The sequence below is a fragment of the Rhea pennata genome, chromosome 17, assembly GCF_028389875.1.
Source record: "Rhea pennata isolate bPtePen1 chromosome 17, bPtePen1.pri, whole genome shotgun sequence".
Classification (NCBI taxonomy): Eukaryota; Metazoa; Chordata; class Aves; order Rheiformes; family Rheidae; genus Rhea; species Rhea pennata.
The window spans coordinates 8669545-8693517 of NC_084679.1; the positions used below are offsets into that span (position 1 = coordinate 8669545).

Below are 23973 nucleotides of genomic sequence, written 5' to 3' on the forward strand. Positions count from 1 at the left end.
TTTAAAAGGGGCATTACACTGAAAAAGCTAGAACTTCAAGATTTGCATAAGTTAGTAGCGAATAGGGCAGTCAGGTATGGATGTATGTCATCAACATCTCGTGATCCAGGTTGTTCTCAGTTTACAAAGCATCTGATGTGTTGGATGTTGATTCCTATTGGGAATTGTTAGGCAGAATCACAGGAGTATTTATTGGATACTGGCAGGCATTTCTGGGGAAGTGGACATTTGTTCCTATTCTCCTCAGCCAGATCATTTCTGAAATGCTTCTGTCTTGCACCATCCCAAATGATATTTAAATTTGACCTAATCTGGTTCTACCAGAGGAAGATGCGGAGGAGAAGCCCTGTGTCATACGCTAGAACATTTTGTTTCTGAATGGTGGCAACCTGCATGAAATCTTGAACCCGTTCAGTGTTTCTCCCCACTGCTGCCTCCTCCTTATTTTCTCATGGGAGGAAATGGCCCCTGGAGGAGGACAAAAAATGACAACTACAGCCTGTTAGAAAGTGAGGAAAGGATTGCGTAGTATTTAAACTCAAAATCTCAAAAAATGCTATTTGTAAAAAAGGTCTTCAGAATTTGTAGGACAGATATTCCTGGTCTCTGTGTGTGCATGTCCCAGTGACTTTTGGAAAGGGGGAGGATGTGTACGTGGCGTGTGAGTACACTGAAAAGCGCTGGCGGGCTGAGCAGGTAGCTTCCAGCCACCCAAGTCCGTTGTTACCTCATTGCGTTGTAGATCTGGTTGAAATTTTGTCTCCTAAGCATATAAATGTTTGAAGCGTAACATACGTGCTGGGTTCACAATACATTTTCAGCACACGTACGCTTCTGAATTTCAAAACCTCGACGGAAGCAGGTCAGTATCGCTTGTTTTGAAGTGAGCCGCTAGTCCTCTGGAGCGCGCCCGGCCGTGTGCTAGCGCGGGGAAAAAATCCGGCTCCCCGGCGCGCGAGGCCGGAAAGAGGCAAAGTCGCGGCGATGCCGATGACGCCGCCCCGGCCGGCGGCAGCGAGGGTGGCCGGCCGGGGCGGAGGAGACGGCCGGGAGCGGGTCGGCGCGGGGGAGCGGCGGCGGAGGCGGCGGGGCGATGTTTTCTGCTGTGATGACTCATGGTGTTCTCTCTTGCCTTTAGATACCAGCCTGTTGATATCATTCAACCAACCAATCATGTATTGCCAGCCTCATTCGGGGATTCTGATTGGTACTTTGTCACAGGCATCTCTCTTACCTCCACCAATGAGTCCTCACGTAGAAAACCACCACAGCATGACCTGCCGAAACAGGGAATGCCAGGTGAATATTGACTCTCTCTCCTCCGTCTTTGTGGAACTCACGGGCCCACGGGCCTCTGTGTCTTTTTTTTTTCTCTCTCTCTCTCCTCTAGATCACGAACTGCTCAGGCAAGAGCTGAACAACCGGTTTTTGGTTCAGAGTTCGGACCGGGCCGCTGCCTCACTTGGCCCGGTGCCGCTGCTGAGAGCGGAGTTTCACCAGCACCAACACACGCATCAGCACCAACACACCCACCAGCACACATTCACTCCTTTTCCATCCAGCTTGCCCCAGACGCCGCTCATGCCGCCCTCTGCACCTCCCATGGTGCGTACCCCAGCCCAAAATGTGAGGATAAGTAGAGCATCTCTGGTCAAAAAGCCTAACCCACTCTGTCAAAAAGCAGTCCTCTTCATTTCAGACAGGCGTTCGGTCCTTGTCCTTCGACAAGGCCCTGGAGAGACAGGCCCTGCACTCCTGAGGGACCCCCTTTCCTTCCAGGGCCACCACAGCGAGCCTCCGAGTTCCTCTGCGCTGCTACCGAGCAGCGGATGCCATCTCCCCGAGACCCCTGAGCCCCTCTACTTCCCCTTTTTGTGTGTCCTTCGGCGTATTTCAGTCACCCCATCCTCAGAGCCACACCAGCTCAATGCCACGACACACCAAATCACACAAACAAGGGCACCACAAAACTGGTGGCCTCCAATACCAAACGCAGTCCCCACGTGGGTTCTGGACCATCACTCGTCTGTTCTGGGGCATATAATACTTGCTTCCTTGGAGCTCTCACCATAGTGCAGCATCTGTTCTGTTTGATTAGTGTTTTGTCCCTCTTCCTCCAAATTCCCCAGTCTGTATTGATTTTGGCACTTATTATTTGATTACGTCAACAAGCACTAATTTGCGTGTGGCTGGTTCTTCTTGAGGGAGACATCCTCCCGGCCGTGCAATAAGCTGTAGCGTTTTTTCATTTAAGTTGCTTGTAACACAATGGGGTTTTGCTGCAGCTGTTAGAAAATTGTTTGAGATCTGGCGCAAATGGATTTTCTCAGTACTTTAAAATGCGCTCTCTTCCCGTTTCTGGCAATTACTTTGTTAGGTTGAAAGAACAAGGTTCAGCTTTTTTCCTTCTCAGTTTCACACTGTATGTAAAATGTAAAAACAGTCCTTTTCTTCTAGCAAAAGCAGGGAGTAACAGTAAAAGCAGCATTTGGGAAGAACTACCAAGAACTCAAGGAAAACAGTATTTCAACACGTTTCTTTCCCACTGATGACTGCCTGATGACATTGTTGGGTCGTAATCTGCTTAGCAGAAAAACAATTAAAGTAATGCCATCTACCCAAAATTCAGCCCCAGGTGTTTGCTCAATGTACTTACGTGTAAACACCTTCTTGGTCTGTGTAAAACAACCTTGAAACTCTTCTCAGAAACCTCGTGTGTTATTTAAGAATCCTGATACCTGATCCAGCTAAGAGCTTCCTCCCCTCCCACCCACGCCCTGTTGATGGCTGCGGTCATAGGGAAAACAGCTTGCAAGGCTCTTTTGTTGTAGTCCACTCACGTCGTCTTATATTCCACTAGATCAGGCCTGTTAATCCCAGCACCAGAGAAGAGCGTTGAAATTTACAGCTGCATGTGTTTTGTAATTTATGGTATTTACACTGGAGGGGACATGGCTCCAATAATAACTGTAATTAATGAAATTACAAATCCACTCTCCTGCACATAGAGTAGTGTGCAACAACAGCTGACTTGCCAAACAAGCAGCTTTTGGTGGGGTCCTAGAACTGCCTTTCCCTGCCCACTTCCCCTCTCCTTCCTGCCCAGCAGAATGTACATATTGTTCTAAAATGCAACATATACGTGCTTTGGTTTTGCTTTCAAGGTGGTACAGGGCAAAGGGTGATAAAAACAAGTAGGGCTCTCAGACTGCATGTGTGGAGGTGTTAAAACCCCATGCATGAAAGGAAAAGCTTGACGGTCATCTTTTCTCTAGAGAGCACTCCTTTGGAAGAGAGATTTGTGCATCTGAAGCTGTTAAGCCCCTTCCAAAACAGATTCTGCCTCTTCCAGGATCCCAGGAAACAGGGAACAATTACTGATTGCCCCGTGGTGGAAACTGTGGTCTTGCAGAAGGTATTCCCCACCTTCTAGTCTGTGATCTAGCTGAGTGCTTTAGAGGCAGATCCCAGATCTCGCTCTGGAGCTGAACTGGGTTTCCCGGTGCTGCAGTTCCCATACAGTTGTCTGGGTAATGAGGGACCTGCTTTATGTGGAGTCCACGAGGAGCCTGTGGCAAGGCTCTGTAGCACCCAGAACAAGCTGGGGCCCTTGAACTTTCCACCTCTGACAGGGCTGGGAAGTCAGTTAGCTCCCTCGTGAGCAAGGACGTGAGCAAGTCAGTTCTGCTGTGTTAAATGTTGTACAGATGAGCCATGATTATTTGTCTGTGTTGAAAGCCTGCTATGTCCTGTACTACGGAAAACAAACTCACCTGTTTCCTTTTTTTTCTCTCTTTTCTTTCCAGTTTGACAAGTACGCTCCCAAATTAGACAACCCTTACTTTCGACATTCCAACGTGAGTGCTTACGTTTTTAGGTGGTGTCTTTGTTACTAGTTCTGCTTGCACTTCTTTTGCTTGTTTTGAATTGTTGGGTAGTGTTTTGATTCGTTCATTCCTACAGCTCTTTTTCAGTCTCAATTTATTTATTTATTTTTAAGATAGAAAATTTTCTTTGGGCTTTTTTTTTTAATCTTCTGCATTTTTGCTGCGGCTGCGGCTCTGTATCGCTGTGCCTGGGATGGCAGAGAATGCGCAGGAATTGCTAAGTCAGTGGTCACTGCAGTATCTTTGCAGCTTCTCACAGTGCAGCAGCCCGGAGTGCCTGGCTCTTTCACAAGATTTTGCTCAGGTCACAGGAGTAAGTCAGACTGGTGGTTTCTTCCTGGTGCTCCCCACTGCTCCAAAGCACAAAAACTCGATATGTTTTGGGACTTGTAAAACTGCTGTATGTGCTCAGGAGAGGCCTAAGCAAAACTTAACCCAGCCCACACGACTACAAGGTGGTGCATGTTGCCTGTAGTTAGTGTGTAATACAGCATCTTGTGGTTCTTTTTTTGCTTTGAAAGTGAAAGCAGGTCACATTTCAAAATAGGACTGATCTGTTTACTACGGCAGAAAAATGCTCAGTTAACCAAAAAATGAACACAAAACCAAATTATTCCAATTCTTCTAAGAATGGTGAATGCTCTGTGCTTCCCACAATAGTTTCACAAATTCTAAAGGCACACTTCGTTATTTTTTTCAAGAAAAAATGCATTATCGACAAAATTCATCAGATGAGCACATTTTCCAAGTTTTGACTTTGCTCTTAAAATTTTTGAAAGTAAATTTAGTACACATTTTCACTGTGGCACTCATTTGACACAGTACTATTTTTGTACGTGCCAGGCTTGGCACCTAGCTCCATTATTGTTCAAGTTGTCCTGTGACATAAGCATCTCTTTTTCTTTTGTAGTTCTTTCCAACCTATCCTCCAGCAATGCCTGGAATGCCACCCATGCTTCCACATTCAGGTCCCTTTGGGTCACTTCAGGGAGCATTTCAACCGAAGGTACAAACTTCTTCTTCTGCAGGCTTTGTTCTTTTGCTGGGAGAGAAACTGTATTCAGAGTTGTGTCTCTGGTGATTTTATAGCACATGATTTAACTAGCAGAAGTGGAACATAGGGTTGGATCACAGATCTGTGAGCATCCTCTGCACAAAGCAGCCAACCCTCTAGTGCACATTTTCTCTTGGCACTAGAGATTGTTCCTTGGAAAAGGACGTAGTGGTTTACTTGTGAGGTCAGCTGAAACTGGAGGAGAAGCATACAGTTAAATGCATTGTTTGATTGAAACATTTACAGCTAATATAGACCAATGAGTCCCAAATCATGTTACAAATTAATAGACTGAGATTGCAAAAGATACACCATGTTTACTCCCAGTAAAATGAGAAATTGACTGTAAAAGTGTGGGAACAATAGGGAGAGACTGCTTTATGTGGGTACATCAATTTGAAGGAGCTGAATTTTTATTCCCAGCTCCAACACTGTCTGACCTTGGGCAAGTCGCTTAAATCTTCCGTTCCTCAGCTTCCTCATCTATAAAATTATTCTGCAGTGGGTTTTATAAGGGTTGATTAATGCCTGCAAGCTTCTTTGAAATAGTATGTTTGAAAGGTACCCTGCAACTATAACATATCATTATAGCTAGCACTGATTGGCATTTGGAAATGTTGCCATGATAACCACCATTTTAAGTCAGTTTTGCAGTGTGCACTTTTTTTTTCTCCCAAACATGTTCATTTTATTAAATAGTTTAAAATGTGTGAAAAACAGTAATTCTGTCCAAACACAATAGAAACATTATTTAGCATTAGTTTTAAAATGCAGCATTTACTGTATTTGTAAGGTGACTTATTTGGCTTCCTTACCGTGATTTTGAAGTTTCCTTATTTCAAAGTGCATCTCCGTAAAACTCTGCTACTGTGTTAGAAGTCTTTAAAAAACAGCACTGTATCCAATTCTTTTCGGTTTGCCTTTGGAAGGTCATTTCTGTAACCACACCATATAGCACTACTTACCTAACAATCCCACTGACATCAGTGGAAGTCGGTAATTAGCGACTACTGCAAATAAGGCCTCATACAACCTTTCCACTTAATTTCGTTTTTTTAAGTCGAACCTGGAGTATTTCCTCAGTGCCCATCAAATGCCTTAGACTTTTATTTTCTAGACACATGGCAAAGATCAAAGTCTTTAGAAGAGCTTTTTTCAACAAGAATTCTGCGTGTAATGGGTACAGGCATGCAAGAGTAACAGTTAACATCTAAGCAGAGGGAGCAAAAGGGACAGAGTGTAGATGTTCCTTGATGGAGTCTGTTTGCCAATGTTAATTGTTGCTATTCTTGCAAAGAATGCCAGGAGGTCCCTGTGGACCCCAAGTTGTCAAGATCTCAGCTCTACTTCTCAAGAAAAGGAGCTGGAACTGGCAAAATTTTGCTTGCATGGAAATAAGGGCTCAGTTTTGATATAATGGTCCTGTTAATGAGGAACATCTGATATACTGTGATAGCATGCTGTTCTGGTTTCTATCTTCATTACAGAGCTTTATAGATACCATCTTACTGTGAAAAAAACCATTAGACCAAAGAGAAACAGTTACACTGCAAGAAAGAAAAAGTGATCACAGACTCCTTACATTTTTAAACAGTTCTAAGTGCTGTAATAGAACTAGCTTTTAATTTATTTTTAATGATACATATATAGAACAGTTGCTAGTTTGAGGTTAAACATCACAAGGTCACACTCTGGTACCATGGTTAGTCAGTAACATCACTTGAGCTCTAGGCAGTGCTGTATTTACATGGAATCTAACATTAGGGGGGAAAAAAAGGAGTAGGTTGAAAAACGGATCTGCCACTTTGGCACATTATTTTGCAGTTTCTTAGAGGAGACAGAGCTGAACTGCTGGGCAAAGCTGCTCAAGTCATTGTTACTGCACCATTTTTCCATTCTCTCCCTTCCAAGCTGTTTGAGTAAAGCCTTCATAATCGCTACAGACTCGATGATTTGATTTTGGCACGCTGAATCCTGCACTACTTGCCTTCCAAAGCAGAGGTCTTGGTTTTGTTTTTCCCCTTCCCGTGTCAGTTGCCTACAGCTGTGTGTGTAAATCCACCGCACATAAATCCAGGCTGACGGTAAACTGCTCAGTGAGTTTCCCAAAGGCCATTTCTCACAAGCAAGGAACTTGAAAAGGTCAGAAGTATTCAGTTTACTTTGCCGGAGGAAGCATTTACATCTTTCTCCAGGGAATAAGCGGACAGGATGACACCATGCCGTTAACATGTTGTGATCTTAAAAGTCTTGTCTGTATGATAGCTGTAACTTATTTGCCACCTTATATATACCTCAGCTGTCAGGCCCTGAGAACACCGATCTGCCTGAGGAGGTTGTTGACTTACCCACATACATGAGAATGCTCCTTTTAATGAATCTGGAAGTTATGTAGCCTTAGACAAACTAAAACCAATCTTTCCCCCTACACCTACGGTTTTACTCATTCCTTGTCCAGTGTGACTGTTTGCAATCTATTGCAATTTGGCCTAAAATATAAGTGAAATAATCAATTGGGGAATTAGGTTTAACCCCTTTGCACTCAGCTGTTCAGAGATACCAGGTGCAATTGCACAGGGAGTGGGAGGCTGATAGATTCCAGAATGAGAAAATGAATGAGTTCTTGGGGATCAGCTAGAACAGGGCAACAGGTGGGATCCGGAGGACAATCTGTTCAATGAGGTGTTTAATTCTTGCTGGAAAATGATGGGATAAACAATGCAAAGCTATAAAAGACCCACAAGCACCTTCTAAGGTTTCTCATTGTGCCTTGTCAAACCAAGTAGATGGACTGTTGCTGTTTTAACTATTTTATTACCTAGCCCCAGTTGGAGAGGGGCTATGGTCCAATCGTTGGAATATTGGACAGGGTCACCTGAGTTGTTCTGTTCCTGACTCTGATACCAGCTGCTGCCTGAAACACTGGGAGAATCAGTCCACTTCTCTTGTTTCCTCTCCTACTCTCTGCCTGTTTTGTCTGAAGAATAAGCTTTGGGAGACTGGGACTGTCTCTTCCCATCCATTTACACACTGCCTAGCACAATGGGATTGTGATTTCAACTGGGGCTTAGAGGTGCTGCTGTAATACTATTACCGCTACTAAATAATAGTAGATGACACAGTGGTTAAATGCTGTTGGCTGTCAGTAAGAGATAACATTTAGCACTAATGTAGCAATATGCGTGTTCAAAGCACAGTACAAACATGGACTAATTAATGCCATTAACATCAGATAGAGATGTAAATGTACCACTGGTATCAGACAATATTACTCACACTCTGTTCTTGTCTTTCAGACGTCAAACCCTATTGATGTAGCAGGTAGACCAGGCACAGTCCACCACACCCTTCTGCAGAAGACTCCAGGGGTAGGCAACAATATATAACCTTTCTTTGAGCTTATCTGGAGTTACAGTGAGCACAGTGATAGCTTATAATAAAAAGAGAGGCCAGCTGATGAGAAAACTGGCCTTCTAGATTCTGAATGTACAGTGAGGACACAAGTTTCTTTTTCTGGTGAGATGACAGTAGCCTTCGCTGGTTTTTGAATGCAAGGGATTTGATTGACTTGTTTAAACAAAGTCAAAGGGAAATGGGGCAGGAAACCCTTTCAGGGTCTTTCCCCTAAGCACTGCTTGGAAGGTGGTAGGTTTTATACACTCCATTTCAGAATGAGTATGAGGTTCAGAAAAACACTGGCACTGTTCAGTTTCTGGCATGAAACCGCTTTGCTTATCATAAAATTCTGCAGAGTTTAATGCAAGGAATGAAAGAGAAGTTTTAAGCCTCCTTAAAGCCTTTTGGGTTTCCTGTGTCACAGGGGACTTCTCTGGAAAATTGCTTTATAAATGCTTTTACTTGTTCAGAGGAAGGAAGTTTCCCACCTTTCTATATATTGGCTAGATTTAGAAAGACTGATTGTTTTATTTCTCCTTTTTCCGTAGGTGTCAGACCCTTACAGGCCTCCAGTAAGAGTAAGTAAGGTTTGTGGGGGATTTTTTTATATATATACATATATATATATATCAAATTCTGTTCATGTGTTTTTGAAATTTAACATGTCTAGTAGAAAATTTCAGGCTCATCTTTTATTTAAAGCAAAATGTCATAGTTAGCTCTTAGCTGCTTCTGATTAATAACATTCAGGTTAGATCTCAACCTTGTTTTGCATCCATTTATGTGCATTAATAGTTCACAGTATGAAGCAAAGGTCACAGAAATAAATGACTATGAGCATGGACAGACATTCACAAGTGATCAAATTCACAGTGGCTTAGGTCAGTGTGTTTTATTTGTGCTTCTAATGTGCCATGAAAACATCTCAGAGTCAGTGCCACAACTCAGCCAAGAACAGTAACTCACACAGTTTTGGCACTGCTTATGTTGGTGATTGTTTGTCCATACCCTTCCCCAAATGCAGATGGTCGTAACAACCACTGCAGCCTGCAGACCCAGTGCAGCAGAGGTGGATGAACAGGGTTCTTTTCATAAATAATTGTTAACCATAAGTTGCTTTGTCTTAAGCACGTCATACTTTGCTGCCTTTTAGTTTGGTTTATGTACGAGGATGCCCGCGTAAGAAAGAACAAGGCAGGGATCTCAGTTCTCCATAAGATGAGGAAGATATCATGCATCTCAGATTCTTCCTGTTTGTTTCTTTTTTAATATAAAAATCATCAGTTGCAGTACAGAAAAAAGAAAAACATTGATCACATACTGTGCTATTTTAGTAGTCAGCTGTTCTCATTGCTTAACTGTCTTTTCAATAGTAAGGGAAATAGTCTATCTGATGTAGATTGTTAACATATCAATTAATCTGAATTACCTATCAATCTGAATTCCTGTGTTTTCCGTTACAGAAACCCGGGAAGTGGTGTGCAGTTCATGTACAGATTGCCTGGCAGATCTACCATCACCAGCAAAAGATAAAGGTAGGTTTATGGAACAAAGCCATGTCTTTTGGCTTGAAAGTTACGTTTTAGTGACTAATGAGCAGAAAGCAGTTACTAGTGGTGATTCTCAAGCTTGCCTATATTAACTAACACTTTCAATCTTCAGCATTTATTGTAGCAACTGTAAAGTTTATCTGAGGGCTAAGGGTAGTAAAATGAGCAGTAGATATTAAGAATACAGCCAGAGGAAGAGAAGAAGAAAGGGAGGGGGAGGGTAATTTTGCCCAAAATCCAGCTTTTTTACAAAGCATACATGTTTAACATCGTTTCCCTTCTGTACTAGTACCTCCTGTGGAATATGGAGTATTATCCTATTCAGAGAGAAATGACCGATACGGTGAAGAACATTTTACAAAACATAGAGCAGGCGAGTAGAATGATAGTTACTGTGTCAGAGGTTGCTGGGTTTGCTGCATCGCAATGGTGATTGGGGGGGGGCAGAGGGAGGGGATTTAAAACTCAGGAAATAACAAGGTGTAGGGACACTGGGTGTTAGTACAGGCTCGAGGCTCCCTGTGCTAGACAGAATAGCAGATAGCATGACTTCTTAGTGATTGTTTTTTCAAAGCTCCTGCTGTAATTTTTTTTGTCTGATTAATAAAGAATATTTATTGTTTAAGTAGGTGTACTATGTAAATCCCTTTTTTTAGTAAGCAAATGTATCTAATCTTTAAGCTGTATACTTAGTGAGAGACTTTTATGTCTTCAACTTAGGCACAATTTCTCAGTCTGACTGTGCTGGCTTCTTTAGGGGCAGAGTAAAAATAGCCTCTGGAGGAGTCTCATAGTCAGTTTTCTTCATTCTTCTCCCCTTGTCTTCATACTGAACTACACTAGCTGTAGGAAAGACATAGCCTAGGAAAATCTCTTTCCATACGGGAACAGCAAAACAGACGGGTCCGTCATCCAACTCTCCAGGCTTCTGTCAGCAGCTTTAAGCCTGCAGAATATTTTTGTCAGGCTGAGGCTGCTGACTGATGCCGGGGTGCAGTGCACGCAGTGTATCATGTTGCACGCTCCGCTGTGTGTGCTGAGGGGCCATGAGCTCACTTCAGGCCTTATTCATGTGGATGAGGCAGCTGAGAGATACTGTGGAGTGAAATAGCCTTATAGATGCTGTCAGAGCATGACGGTGGTACGTGAGCAGAGACACTGCTGTCACTCTCACTAACTCTCCCTGGCAGTACTAAGCAGGAGTGAGCCTGAATTCCCTCTCTTTTTCTCTCATAAAGAAAGGAAATGTATAATGAGATTGCTTTTGTATCATTTGACAGCAAATGCAGCTGGATCCCCACAAGCTAGAAATAGGTGGTAAACTCGACCTGTTCAGCAGACCTCCTGCCCCCGGGGTGTTTCCAGGCTTCCATTACCCACAGGATCTTGCCAGGCCTCTGTTTTCAACCACAGGTAAGGGAGGATCGTCATTTGTCACAGAAAAGAAAACAGTCAGTGTATTTAATGTGTGTCTCTACAGCTATGTAATTGAAGCAGGCAAGATTGCTACACAGGGATGTGGAAACACTAGGGACTAATCAGAACTGGGCTGCTAGAAGAGATGAGCCACTGGGCTATGCTCTGTCTGCCGCCTCTAATGCTGATTCCTCTGAGTGTCACTGATCCTCAACAGTGTGTCTGTACAGCTGGTTTTTATGTGCCTGGCTAATAGGCTACAGAGTGATTTTATAAAGCAATTTTGGACAAAAAGCCTCAAAATGTTTCCATTGCACAGGATTGGAAATGGCAACAGCTTCTTTCCTTCCGTTATATTTGCCATGTTGTTTTTCTCAGCTCCTGCACTCAACCACATTTCTGTCTGTCTTCTGAAAATGTGGGTTTTTTTGTAAAATAACAATGTTGATAAATATCACAGAAAATGAATGTGTGAAAGCTGTGTTTTCTAAATGTAAAATCCCCCTGTGATCCATATCTCTAAGACTTAAAATGGCATATTGAATTAAAAAAAAAAAAAAAAAATATCTACTGTTCCTACTACTGTTGTGGGTGGCTCTGCAACTCTGACATTCTTGTTTTGGAGGTCACTGCTTCTATTCCTGTTGGTGTTGATCTACCGAGCGTTCTTTTTGTTCTGTTCCTGGGGCTTAACTTTCCTCCTAGACTTTTCAGGATTTTCCTTCTGTGTTTAAGCTAAAGCAGCCTTCTGAATGAGCTCTTATCAACTGATATGATAGAATTTAGCTCTTCATGTCTCTAATCAATTGGCAGCTAACGTAATTTTCTTTTCTAACCTTACTCTGCTTTTATGATGCATTATTGCTTTCTCATTCTAACTCAGGCGGTAGACATGGTCATGTTCCGCCTTGATTCAACCTTGCTGAAATGACTGAGGTTAGACAGAAATATTACAAATTTTGTCTGAAACCTGACAGAAAACTGACAAATTAGACAGTGAGGTCTGAGACTCAAGTGCAGGTATCAGATAGCCTTCAGGAACCTCCACTATTGATCCAGTCTGTGTTTCAGCCCTTATCTCTGGATGGAAATTCGTGAATATCAGATAGAAGTTTCACCACAGATAACTGGTACTGATAATACTTGTGCATTGTAGGATGCTGCCCTATATTTTTGTATCTGTGAAGGCACTTTGATAGTAGGGGCCAACATACTGCAGCTATTTGCGTCCACTGTCTTTGATCTGTCCTGTGTTCTCATTACAAGAGTCTTGTTTCTTGTGAGGTTTTACTGTTGAAGACTGTATTGGACAGAGTTTGACCATTAGAGGTAGAAACAGTCTGTTGAATCAAGCACCAGTCCAGTTGGTATGTTGAACATTTTCTTTTTTAAAGATACAAGCATGGTCTGCTTCTCCATTCATAAAAGCGGGAGAGGAAATAGTATGGAAAACATTTGTTAAAGAAGGCAAATTAATAGAAAACTTTGCCTTCACCAGAGATAGATATCCTTATAGCAACTAGTCTGTGAGTATATTAATCACAAGAGCCATCGCACAGTAAATCTAGGGAAAGAGTGCTATCAAAGTGAACAAACATTGCAGCGGTAACATACAGATGAATAAATCTTCTACTCTGCAATATCTGAGGCATTCTTTTCACCTTATCGAACAAGCATGTAGTTGATGTGAATCATTGGTTCTGCTGCATTGCCTGGTTACTGTGGGAGACATAAGTTATCTTAGGGCCACCTGTCTTCAGGACGGATGTTGAGCTGCCTGGCAGACGCTATATTTAATAACTACCTGACAGCCTGCAATGCTGCTCCTGGCTTTCTCCAGAGGATTTTTTATTATCAGCCTGTGTAGTTGAGTTTGTAAGCCGTCTCCTTTGAAGAAATCTCCCATCCATTATACACCTTCTGAAATCTTAAAGGATTAGAAAGATGACAGTCTCCATCCGTCTTGGAGCATTGGAGCAGTCAGAATGTTTATAGATAACTTGAGGTTTTGTTGCTGCAGTTGCTCTTAAGTTTCCTTAGCTCATTTTCTGGCTGCTTAGGTTTGTGGTGCCCGAGTTGGAGATGGACGCACAGCTTGCTGTCTCTTGGGCTTTATGGTCTGTTCATGTTCTGGACACATCAGGACATTTTACAGTGACCTTCTGTTACTGGGCCCTGTCTCTAAGGCAGGGCCAGGCTGAGGCTGACCAGCACCAGCCCCAGCTTGGGCAAAATCCCGTTCATTGCATAGAGGGAATTAGCTGTGTTTGGGCTGTAGTTCCTCCTGTGTACGATGTTTTTTTCCCCTCTGTTTCCTCTGTTTTCGCTGTGACCTTTCATAATGCTACATCCCTCAGGTGTCCTACTTGTACTGGGGCTGATGATTTTGCCTTGCAGACAGAGCCAGGTGTGGGTTTGAAGGGGGAAACATTTCCTTCCCCCACAAATCATGAATACAAAAGCATCTGTCTCCACAACAAACTCAGCTGGGGGGCCAGAAGCTCCCACAGGATGAGCAGGAACAGCGAGTGGGACTGGAGCCGAGGGCAGGGACTCACCACTGGTGGGAGGCGTTCAAGTGGGCCACAAACTGGAAGAGGCAGAAATCCTTGTGGGGAAGGCAACAGGAGAGCTTGATCACTAGGTGGGGAGAAAAAGAACGATAATCCTCTTATCGTAGAAGAAAAAGTTATCACTTAGAAAAGCAGGGATTGGTTAAGCCAGTCCTTGTTCTTGCCCAGCATGGCTGTTGCTTTTTGCCAGAGCCTACCTCATATTCTTCCCAGTCATAAGGAAGGTTAACTTTTTACCAACAAAATAGATTTTCAAAGTACGTGAGCAGAAAAGCACTGAAAAGTGACATCCAATAGCTTTATATACTTGTTGGTCTGTTTTGCACATCACTTAGCCTGTCCTCAGGAAAGTGCTGCCTCTGTCATTGCCTAGTATTACCAGTTTCTAACACAATGGAACAGTTTGTTTAATGCATATGGGTGACAAGCCTTGCTTTCTGCAAGAAGTTGCAGAAACATTAGCATGGAGAAGGCCCCAAAAGGACATTTACATTGCAGACATTTGCAGTCTGTCTAGTCAGTGTAATACTGGAGCCAGAGGAATATTTTGGTGCATACATCCAAAACATAGATCTTCAAACTCAACTTCAGGTGCATCCTGAAAATGTTTGGACTGATCTTAGTGTGTTGTGCTAGACCCTACCACAGCCAGATTCCTCAGCCACAGTCTCTTTTGCAAGATCTGTGTGAGTCAGTCCTCCTCTGAATCCCATGTATCCCTGTGTAGGTGACACTAGTGCTTTTCCTATAATGTGGTTGCACGCTCATTCAGTTCAGTGTGCATCTGCCCTCAGGGGGAACAAGACTGCCATCTTCTGCACTGGTTTTCCTTTCTGAAGCCCATCTGAGCATGAATTTGGTCAGCCCTGAAATACAGGACAAAGTAGCTTGTTTCAGCACATTCTTTCCCCTTGTCTCAAGCTAAAACAATTCAGTGTGCTAAGCAGTAATGTTCCTTCCCTGCAAGGTAGCGTGGTACCATGGCAATGAGCAGTGTCTAGGAAAGAAGTAAAAAAAAAACATGAGGGAGTCTGCGAATGCAGAGACAGATGTGAGAGTGTAGCTGGATATCTCATGGGAGAGGTGTAATTGATGCTCCCTGTGTGTCTGTCATCAACTGCTTTTTCATATAGACTCTAATCAGTCGCTTCAGAGCACCTTCTGTCTAGGCCCATAATCTACAGTGACCCTTTTTCATGTAAACACAGAGTAATAAATGCTAATGCCAAACAAAGAGATTAGCTTCCCCATTATTACAGGTGAGTGGCAACATTTGGTACAAGGTCTCCTGCCTCCTAGCCCTGACAAGCTCTTTTAAAGAGCACTTAGCAAAATTCTACCTGTGGCTCACTGAGCTGGTGTTCAATGTTTTCCCCCGTCTGTGTTATGCTTAAATCTGTTCTGTGCCTTTGTGTCCAGTTCTTGAATTTGCTACTCAGGACCTTTGTGTATGCAACCAGTTACCTGCTACGGAACTAATGAAGGACCTTGTTCTCACAGGTGCAACACATCCAGCCACCACCCCCTTCGGTCCTTCACCTCATCACAGCAGTTTCCTGCCTACTAACCACTTGGCAGGTAAGTGCAAGTAAACCCTGCCTTCACCTTTTTACCTGTGATCCCTTCCTGGCTTTCCAGCTCAGTTCTGCCTGAGGCACTCTAGGTCTCGCAGAGGGAAGTCTTAAACTGTCTCAGGAGCCGGAAGCTAACTAGGAAGTCCTCACCCACACCACCTTCCCCAGCACGCTCGCTGATCTAGACTTCCCAAGGGGAGGCAGCAGGATTAGGAAACTCATCTGCTGCCGAGGAAGAGAGCGGTGCAGAACGGGCAAGTCCATCACCAGTGGGAGACTGCACACGGGAGGAAATCTTAGCTGTAGAGCCCTTCTGTGCTGTGGAATGTGCTCAGGGAAATAGTGGGAATTTTATTTCAAAGGTACAGTGGTTTAAGATGGGCCTCTCTCATACCCTTTCCACCTATGTAAGTTTTTTGGCTAGGTTCTTTATCTAACTTCAGTAACCGTTTCTGGCAAATAGCTATTCTGCACATTTTGCCTGTCTTTCTTTTTCCTAATTGGCTGTAAGTAGAGCCTGATTTTCTCGAATTTCCTCATTCTCAAAGCTCACAAACAGTTCATTGCCAATTAAAGTTCAAGCTCTGTTGATTAATGTTTTAGTAACACTCATCCGGTCAGTAAAAGGAACATGCCACATAACCTAGTAGACTTTTTTCTGTTACAAATACCCACATTTACATCGATTCCTGAACGTTCAGTCAAAATTAACTGTATCGCTACAGAGTCACTCAACTACCTAATATCCAAATGGAGAGGCAAGATCAGCTGTTTAAAAATAAATAAATAAAAAATAGCTGTTTACTTAAAAATCCAAGGTATTAGTACTATTTACCTTGATATTTTCAATATAAGGCTATCTGTGAGGAAGCAGAGAGTGCCCCTCTTCCTGTTGCTTATATGGCAAGTTAAAGATTTGAAAGGGACAGTCAAAAAGTCAGCAGAATGGGAAGTTGCTTATTGATCACCAGTAGGAAAAAGACTGCATATACCCGTATATTTTAACCCATAACCATCTCTGGAGTACAGAGACTTGAGTCAGACTGTATCTATTTAGAGTGGAATCTCTTTTGACAACAGGTGTTTTTAAGGGAAAAAAAATGACAGGACTTTTTATAAGACAGGTGTCAGTAGCCAAGTATTTGGTTGCTTGACTAGGAAGGCTAAGATTCATCTTCTGCCTCAAAGAATACAAACCTCCTGTCTCCGTGTCACAGTACCTAAAACTACACTATCATTTCCTCCACCTAAATGATACACTATCATTTTCTCCACCGTAAGCTATTATGGGAGAAGATTTCAGCACAAACAGGCCCACAGGTCTAGTTGGTGTCAGGATGGATGTCCATAGCAATTACCTTAGGACTGTCTTGACCCACCGTTATGTAGAATAGAAAGTTGTATACAAAACAACAGTGGAATGATGCATTCAATGCTCCATACACTGACCAAGGACCCTGCAATGGTGGTTCTTTCAAGGCAATTGCAATGTTTCTACTATTGCTACTACTGATAAGGAAAGAGAGTTGTATTTCAGCAGCAGCCACCCTAATTTCATTTTACAGACCTTAATTTCTAGCTACCCTCTGACTGACATACAAAAGTTTATTATAACACCTGTTTGCAGAGTGAGCACTGAATCCCTTCTCCCTTTTAACATGCTGGGAATTTTCTGTGCAAAGAACCTTGCAATGAGAAGGATCAGCTTAAAGTTTGGCCTAATCCTACTTGGATTCAGACCACTAAGAAGGGGAGGGGTGCGTTTCATTCTCCAACATTCTTGGCTAAATGCCTGCTAAATCCCTGTTTGCCTTTCCAGATCCATTTAGCAGGTCAAGCACCTTCAGCGGCCTTGGGAACTTAGGCAGCAATGCCTTTGGAGGATTAGGCAGTCATGCTCTGAGTAAGTACTGGCTGGGTTACTGCAGACAAACATCCCTTCCAGAAAGCCACATGCTAATATTTACAGCAGCTGGTGGTAGTTTTTAAAGAAGTTTGTTTCCTAACCTCCATTCTCCTATCTGAAAATACTGCACCTAAGATTTCCAGGTCTCTGCAGTGGGAGCTTTTCTGCATGTCACATATATCAATAGTCATGCTTTGTGTCTCTTTGCTGCTGAAGATTGTTACCTTGTGTGTTCCTAGAGGTGCTAGTGCTGCAAGACTCGCTGCGCTCTGCTACCCTATGGGCATGTAAAGTAACACCCTTCAACAGCAAAGATGCACAGTGGTACAGCTATTGATACTTCTCCTAAATCACTGTGTAGACTTTCTTTGTACAGCTATTGATACTTCTCCTAAATCACTGTGTAGACTTTCTTTGTAACCATTGTCTGAAGTTAAATTACCTGTCTGAAATGATTTTACTTTAAAAACATGTTACTTGTAGGCAAGGCATGCTTGAGAGCCACAAGTAAGAGAGCATGCTTTTGCATCTCATGGTGCAACAGGAATCAGTTGAAGATTGATGGAGGAAAATCAAGTGATTGTTCTAAAAAAGCCTACAGCCGAGCTCTTTTTTTTATACACACACACATACATACCACCAAATAGTCTGGTTTCTTTAACAAAAACGTCACTGAACGTTCAGCTGCAGGCAGCTGATTGTTTCAGCTTCAACACACAACTGCTGAAGTTTCTGCCAGTGAGGGGAGCTGAGGAAGAGTATTACTTTTGCAGTGGAACCCTTGCTGGGGCGGGGGGGAAAGAGAAGCTGGGTGTTTTTAGTCATCTCTCAGTTATTCAGATGTTTCGTTAAAGCTTCCTCCACGAGTAGTCTTAAAGAGCTGGTGGATCTTTCAACCAGTGTTGGAGTTATCTCTGTCCATCTGCTAATAGCTCCCCTATGCCATTAGCTCCAAATTAAAGTCTTGAGAGGACAGTTCTGGTTGTAATTAGCATTGTGCAAAATTTAAATGGAATTATTTGGTTTGAATTATTTTTAATGTTTCCTCCTCCCCCCATTATTCTAGCTCACAACAACATTTTTACTCACAAAGATGGCCCAAACCTGCAGAATTTTAATAATCCCCATGAGCCATGGAATAGACTCCATCGGACCCCACCATCGTTCCCAACACCACCACAGTGGCCCAAGCCAACAGATTCGGAGCGAAGCTCCTCAGTGACAAACCACGACAGAGACAGAGAACGAGAGCGCGAGCCTGAGAAGAGAGATCTTTCTCTGAGTAAAGATGACAGAGACAAAGAGCGGTAAGTGACATGTGCTTTGAGCAGTTTCTTCTAGCCATCTTTTTCTTCTGTATATTTTCAAACTTTTTCTTCACTCTCAGTTTTGTCATCTTCAAAGAAAATCACTTTCTCTTTGAAGTAGCAGGTAAGCATATCCTCAAGTAAGCACAAGTATTAGTGACAAAAACAAGCCTCTTTGTCTCTTAGAATTTGTCCTCTCTAGAAATAGCATAAGACAGTTCTTCAGTCCCTGCTAATAACCTGATAAAATGCACCAGGCCAAGGAAATGAGCATGTCACTAAGTTTTAAGAGTGTGCTTGGATGTTCTCAGCAGCCTCCTCCAGGAGTGCTGTATATTCAGAAATTGTGAAGGTGATATTGTGATGAGTCCTTTGCAGACAGTCACCATTCTGACTGACATACAGATACGCTGATGAATTCAAATGTTACCTGGACAATAATGAGGTAAAAATGCAAATACCCCTGTCTGAATTGATGTGCATGAATCCACTGATGAGTTTGATTTCAAGAATTTTAGTGCTGACAAGCCCTTATTAATGATGGCAGAACTGTATCACCTGAGCTATAGGTACTTCACTAGCTTCCAGCTATATGATTTTGAAGCTGTAAAGCCTTTCGTATTTCAGAGGCTGGTTGTCTCCAGCAGGGTACTTCTTTGTAGGCAATAACAGCCTGCAAGACTTAGATGTGGTGTTTGACTAGTGATGGGGGTTTCATAATTTGCCTAGAGTGTTTTTAATGAGCTATTTAGGCAGTGCCTGTGAACCGTAATACATAGAAGCAATAGGCTGAAAATGATCTTCCTTTAAATGTTAAATCGTATGACACTTTTGTGTGGATAATCATTTGGATAGGAAGTTCCCTTATTGGGTTTAGCTTAATTTGTTTGCAAACTTAGGTTACTTTTCTCTCAGGAGTGTTCACACAGGGGTTAACATCTCTATTACATCTATTTAAATCTATTTAATCTATTTAAATCTATCAATTTAAATCTATTAATTTAATTTAAACTGTCCCCAGCATTCTTATTTGACCTTGTTTTAACAAACTACGTCCTTGACCAATTATCAAAACTCCCACCGTGAGAGAATTCTGGGTTATTAAATGTAATAGTAAGGGATAAATACTCACAAAACTCCCCAAAACACTTCTGATTTTCAGCACTGTGGTGCTTTTGCTCCCAGAAGGAAACCTAGCATAAAACTCGAGCATCAGTGGATTTCTCAGCTGCATAACGCAGTTCTCTCAATCACGCCATCATACTTTGCATTTAAAATATCTCTAACGTAAGAGCTTGCAAAGTGCTCTTAAAGGATGAATATTATTTATTCCCCTCTGAAAGAGGTGGGAGTAGCTGAGACTAATTTACTTGCCCACAAAATAGAGGTGCAGTTAGAAACCTAGACCCCCTTTTCATGCCTCTCATTTTAAACAATGGACATTGTCATCAGACCCCTTCTTCCTCCTAACAGGCCCTCTTGAAACAAAGGGTAATGGGTCAGCTTCATGGCCTGTTCAGGGATTTTCTTCCTTAAGCATCTAGCTTAACTGCCAAAACAGACCATAGCAAACTCTCCTGCAGCTCCATAGGAAAATAGGCATTATGTTGTGACTGCTTACAGGCGATGAGGCTGTCTCGTAAGACCTGCATACATTTCCATCAGCTTCCAGAATCATTCTGATTTGCGTGCCTAGATCAATGTCGCACACAGGCAGCGGTAACTGAAGTCTGTTTTAAGAAAGGAGCCTGAGTTGAGAGTGTTATAGCCGAGATAATCATTGCCAGCAGGATACATATATATTAAGTATCCAAAAAACATCCTTTCTAAACTCTCCTCCTTGCCCTACATTTCTCAGTGAGAGGGTCTGTCTTCAGAGGTGAATGTACTGTTCTTTCACGTGCATTCCCAATTTATTCTCCGTCCTGTGGACATTCAACATTCTTTTCAGAACCTTAAAGGCGGGTAGGGTATTTCTTTGGTGCCCTACCACAGCTATAGCTGATGCTAGGAGACCTGTTCAAATAATTTTTAGAGCAGTCTTTGTTCTGCATATCCAGCATTGCATGCGTGTTTATTCACACTGAACAAGAAAGTATTTTCTGTCTTTATACAGAGACCTCATGGATAAAAGCAGACATTCAAACAGATCCTCACCTGCATCAGCTCCAGTGACGCATCAGATAAGCAATCTCATCCGCAGCAACAGCCAAACTTCCAGTGATCCCATCAGGCAGGTTAGCCTTGGTGAAAGAGAAAGGTCCAAAGAACCAGAGAGAGAGCACGCTGACCGACTGAGAGAGCCACCCATATCAGAACACAAGATTAAAGAGAGCCGTTCCCCAGTGAAGGAAACTCCAAGCCATGATAAGAGACCCTCTGAGGACAACACAAAGCCAGTAATCCAGTCTGTATCTCCGTACAGCAAACCTGCACTAAGTGAGAGCTTGAAGCTTACCAATCTAATGAGCAAGGAAATGGAGAGAAAGACAGAGCTTCCCAGTGACCTCCAGAAGATTAAGAATGATATCAAAGTCAAAGAGGAGAGGAAGGAAGACAGTGATGTACTGGTGGTAGGATCTGAACCATCCCAGCACTCACGATCAGTGGAGCATCCCCCACCACCTACTTTGCATGGATTATCATTGCCTCACTCAATGGCTGCCTCTATGCCCATCTCCATGGGCAGCGTTCACCAGATGAACAACATGAATGTGCTGGACCGCAGCAGAATGATGACCCCGCTCATAGGCATGAATCCTTTGTCAGGGAGAGAGAGGCTGCCACACCCTGGATTTTCTTGGGACCCCATAAGGGACCCATTGCGAGATGCCTACCTGCACCGTCGAATGGACTTCCAGCTCCGGACGGATCCTATCCATAGGTTCCCTACCACCTCTGGATTTTATGACCATGAGCGTTCTTATAGAGACAGGGAGCCACACGACTATAACCATGAAAACCTTCTTGAAGCCCGCCGAGAGCAGGAGCGGTTGCGGCAAGTGGAGGAAAGAGAGCGCTTGCACTTACGAGAAGAACTTGAGCGTGCCAGAATGCACCACTTGCACTCATCCCCTATCGAAAGTCACCTGGCACACGTGCCATCCTTCATGCCTCATTTAAGCGGGATGCATTACCCCAGACTGAGTCCATCCACTGCCATGCACAATGGGATTTTAAATAGGAACCCACCAACCGCAGCGCTGAGCGCCCCACCACCTCTTGTACCAGCGAGCAGCACCAGACCTGCCTCCCCACGCAGGACTACTCCACTCACAAACTCAGAGTCCAGGGACTATTCCCCCTCTAGGAACCCCAAAGAAGTAGAGGCACGATAGTCCCCAACATTGAATTTTAAACTTGCCTGTACATAAAACAAACAAACAAAAAAAAAAAACAAACAGAAAAAAAAAACAAAAAACAAACCTTTTACAAAATGCACTGCTGTAAACTTTTTTTTTTTAATGTAAAATTTGTAGAAGTTAAGCACATTTCCATAAATAATGGGGTCGGGGATGCAGACTTTCCAACAGGAAGGTTGCTGAAAATGGGAATTTAATATATAGGTATTGATTTTTGGTTTTGTTTTTTGTTTCTGTGCTAAAAAAAAATGAGTTAAAAATATCAAGTTTGTACATTTTTTCCCAAATGTGAGAAACATTTTTAATGGATTTGTATTTTTTTTAATTTTGTGCTCTTTATTCACTTAAAAAAGAAGAAATTTTGCTTTTGTTTTTAGTTAAATTTGCATTTAAAAGGCCTCAGATCCTTAAGAAAAAATACCCAGGGTTTCTTAAAAGTATTATTTATGGAAATACTGTAGTTTTACAGTCCACTGTGAGGTTCCCTTCTGAGGCCAATTGATCACTTACCTTGGTACTTTGGAACCGAAGTTACAGATATATATTAAAATATTAATAATAATAATAATGTACAAAACTGTTTGTTTTTTGCCTTATTATATTATGCAGAAATTTAAGAGGAATTTTTTTTGACTTCTTGTTTTAAACAAAAAAAAAACAAAGAAAACAAACTGTAAATATTCTGTTAATATAAATGTACACCAATATTAAATTCTTAACATAGGTAGACTTTATAAAAATGGTTTCTAGAACCACTCTGGTTATTTGTTAACATGGTTACAACTCATACTCTTGTCACAGTCAGAAATTCACACTCAGAAAGCTAAGTACGGCATATATACTTCAACTATGCAAGAACTTGGAGGCAGGTCTTAGTGGATGTTGGGGGGAGGAAGGTTTAAAAAAAAAAACAACCCAAAACAACCAACTGGCAACGATGGAAACAGAATGGAAGTGGCATGTGAACAGGAAGAAGGATGCTTGTGTTTAACAAAAAAAAAAAGAGAGACTGAATTTTTTTGTACAACACAAGGGACAGTTCGTCAAGGAAAGAGAGACACGCTCCTGGAAGGGAGTTTTGGTTTCCTACTTTTCAAGCTGGCAAAAGCAGATGGAACTGGCACAGTACCATGCGGCAGACCCTTTCCTTATTTTTTTTTTCCTTTTTTTTTTTCTCTTTTTTTGTGTTGTGGGCAGGATCGCTGGCAAGCAAGGACAATTTTCCGTGGACCCCTTGTGCTAATTGTGCAGTGTTCTTATTGGAATCTGTATACAAGACAAAGTAGAATTTTAGGAGTGCAAAAAAAAAGTCTAATGGTTGATTAAAAAAAAAAAGAAATTCTGATATATTATCTATAGTACATGAAGACCATAAGCAAATGTTTGTTTCAGTGTGGTTCTGCCTTGAACTGCTTTTTGGCATGATTTATTTTTTATTTCCAATTTTACTTTTCATCCATATGTAAATTTTGCCATGTTTTACTTGCTGTACCACCCCCCCTCCCTTATTTTATTTTTCAGTGTCCATGTTTTATATATCCTGGGCTTTTTCTCTAGTTAATTCAGCCATCCGCTACTATTTTCTTGGCTCTGTAACTCTTGTTTCCCCCCCCTTCCCCGTCCTCCCCCCTGCACCCCCTGTAATTTTAAACATTCAGTTTCCTTGTAGATCAATGAAGATAAATACAACATTGATTTTGGATGAAAAAGGTGGTCGAGTGTTTGTGTGTGGCAGCAGCCCGGCGGACTCGGAGCTGGCGGCACCGTTCCCTTTGCTCCCGCAGCGGCTGCGGGCGGCGGCGGCAGCTCGCCGGGGCGGCCGCCGCCTTTCGGCAGCGAGTCGCCGCTTCTGGTTTTAAGCTCTCGTGTGACTAAATTACCGCGCGTAAAAAAAAAAAAAAAAAAACGAAATAAAATAGCAGGGTCCTTCGTCTGATGCGAGGAGGCT

At 42.6% G+C, this 23973-nt stretch overlaps 1 protein-coding gene across 16 annotated transcripts in view; it reads left to right on the forward strand.

Moving 5' to 3' along the window:
- Positions 1 to 23734, forward strand: part of FBRSL1 (fibrosin like 1) — a 548288-nt gene extending 524554 nt beyond the window's left edge. For 3 of the 16 annotated variants that reach the window (XM_062590519.1, XM_062590523.1, XM_062590522.1), the window contains 12 exons: positions 1391 to 1626; positions 3807 to 3857; positions 4798 to 4893; positions 8238 to 8309; positions 8886 to 8924; positions 9801 to 9872; positions 10177 to 10260; positions 11168 to 11300; positions 15377 to 15454; positions 17270 to 17353; positions 18423 to 18663; positions 20780 to 23734. In XM_062590519.1, the coding sequence (XP_062446503.1) occupies positions 1391 to 1626; positions 3807 to 3857; positions 4798 to 4893; positions 8238 to 8309; positions 8886 to 8924; positions 9801 to 9872; positions 10177 to 10260; positions 11168 to 11300; positions 15377 to 15454; positions 17270 to 17353; positions 18423 to 18663; positions 20780 to 22001 (2408 nt within the window). In that variant the 3' untranslated portion in view covers positions 22002 to 23734. Of the gene's footprint in view, positions 1 to 1138; positions 1627 to 3806; positions 3858 to 4797; positions 4894 to 8237; positions 8310 to 8885; positions 8925 to 9800; positions 9873 to 10176; positions 10261 to 11167; positions 11301 to 15376; positions 15455 to 17269; positions 17354 to 18422; positions 18664 to 20779 lie in introns of all 16 variants that reach the window. The other 13 variants (XM_062590520.1, XM_062590521.1, XM_062590524.1 and 10 more) reach the window with 13 other exon arrangements.
- The last annotated feature ends 239 nt before the right edge of the window (positions 23735 to 23973 follow it).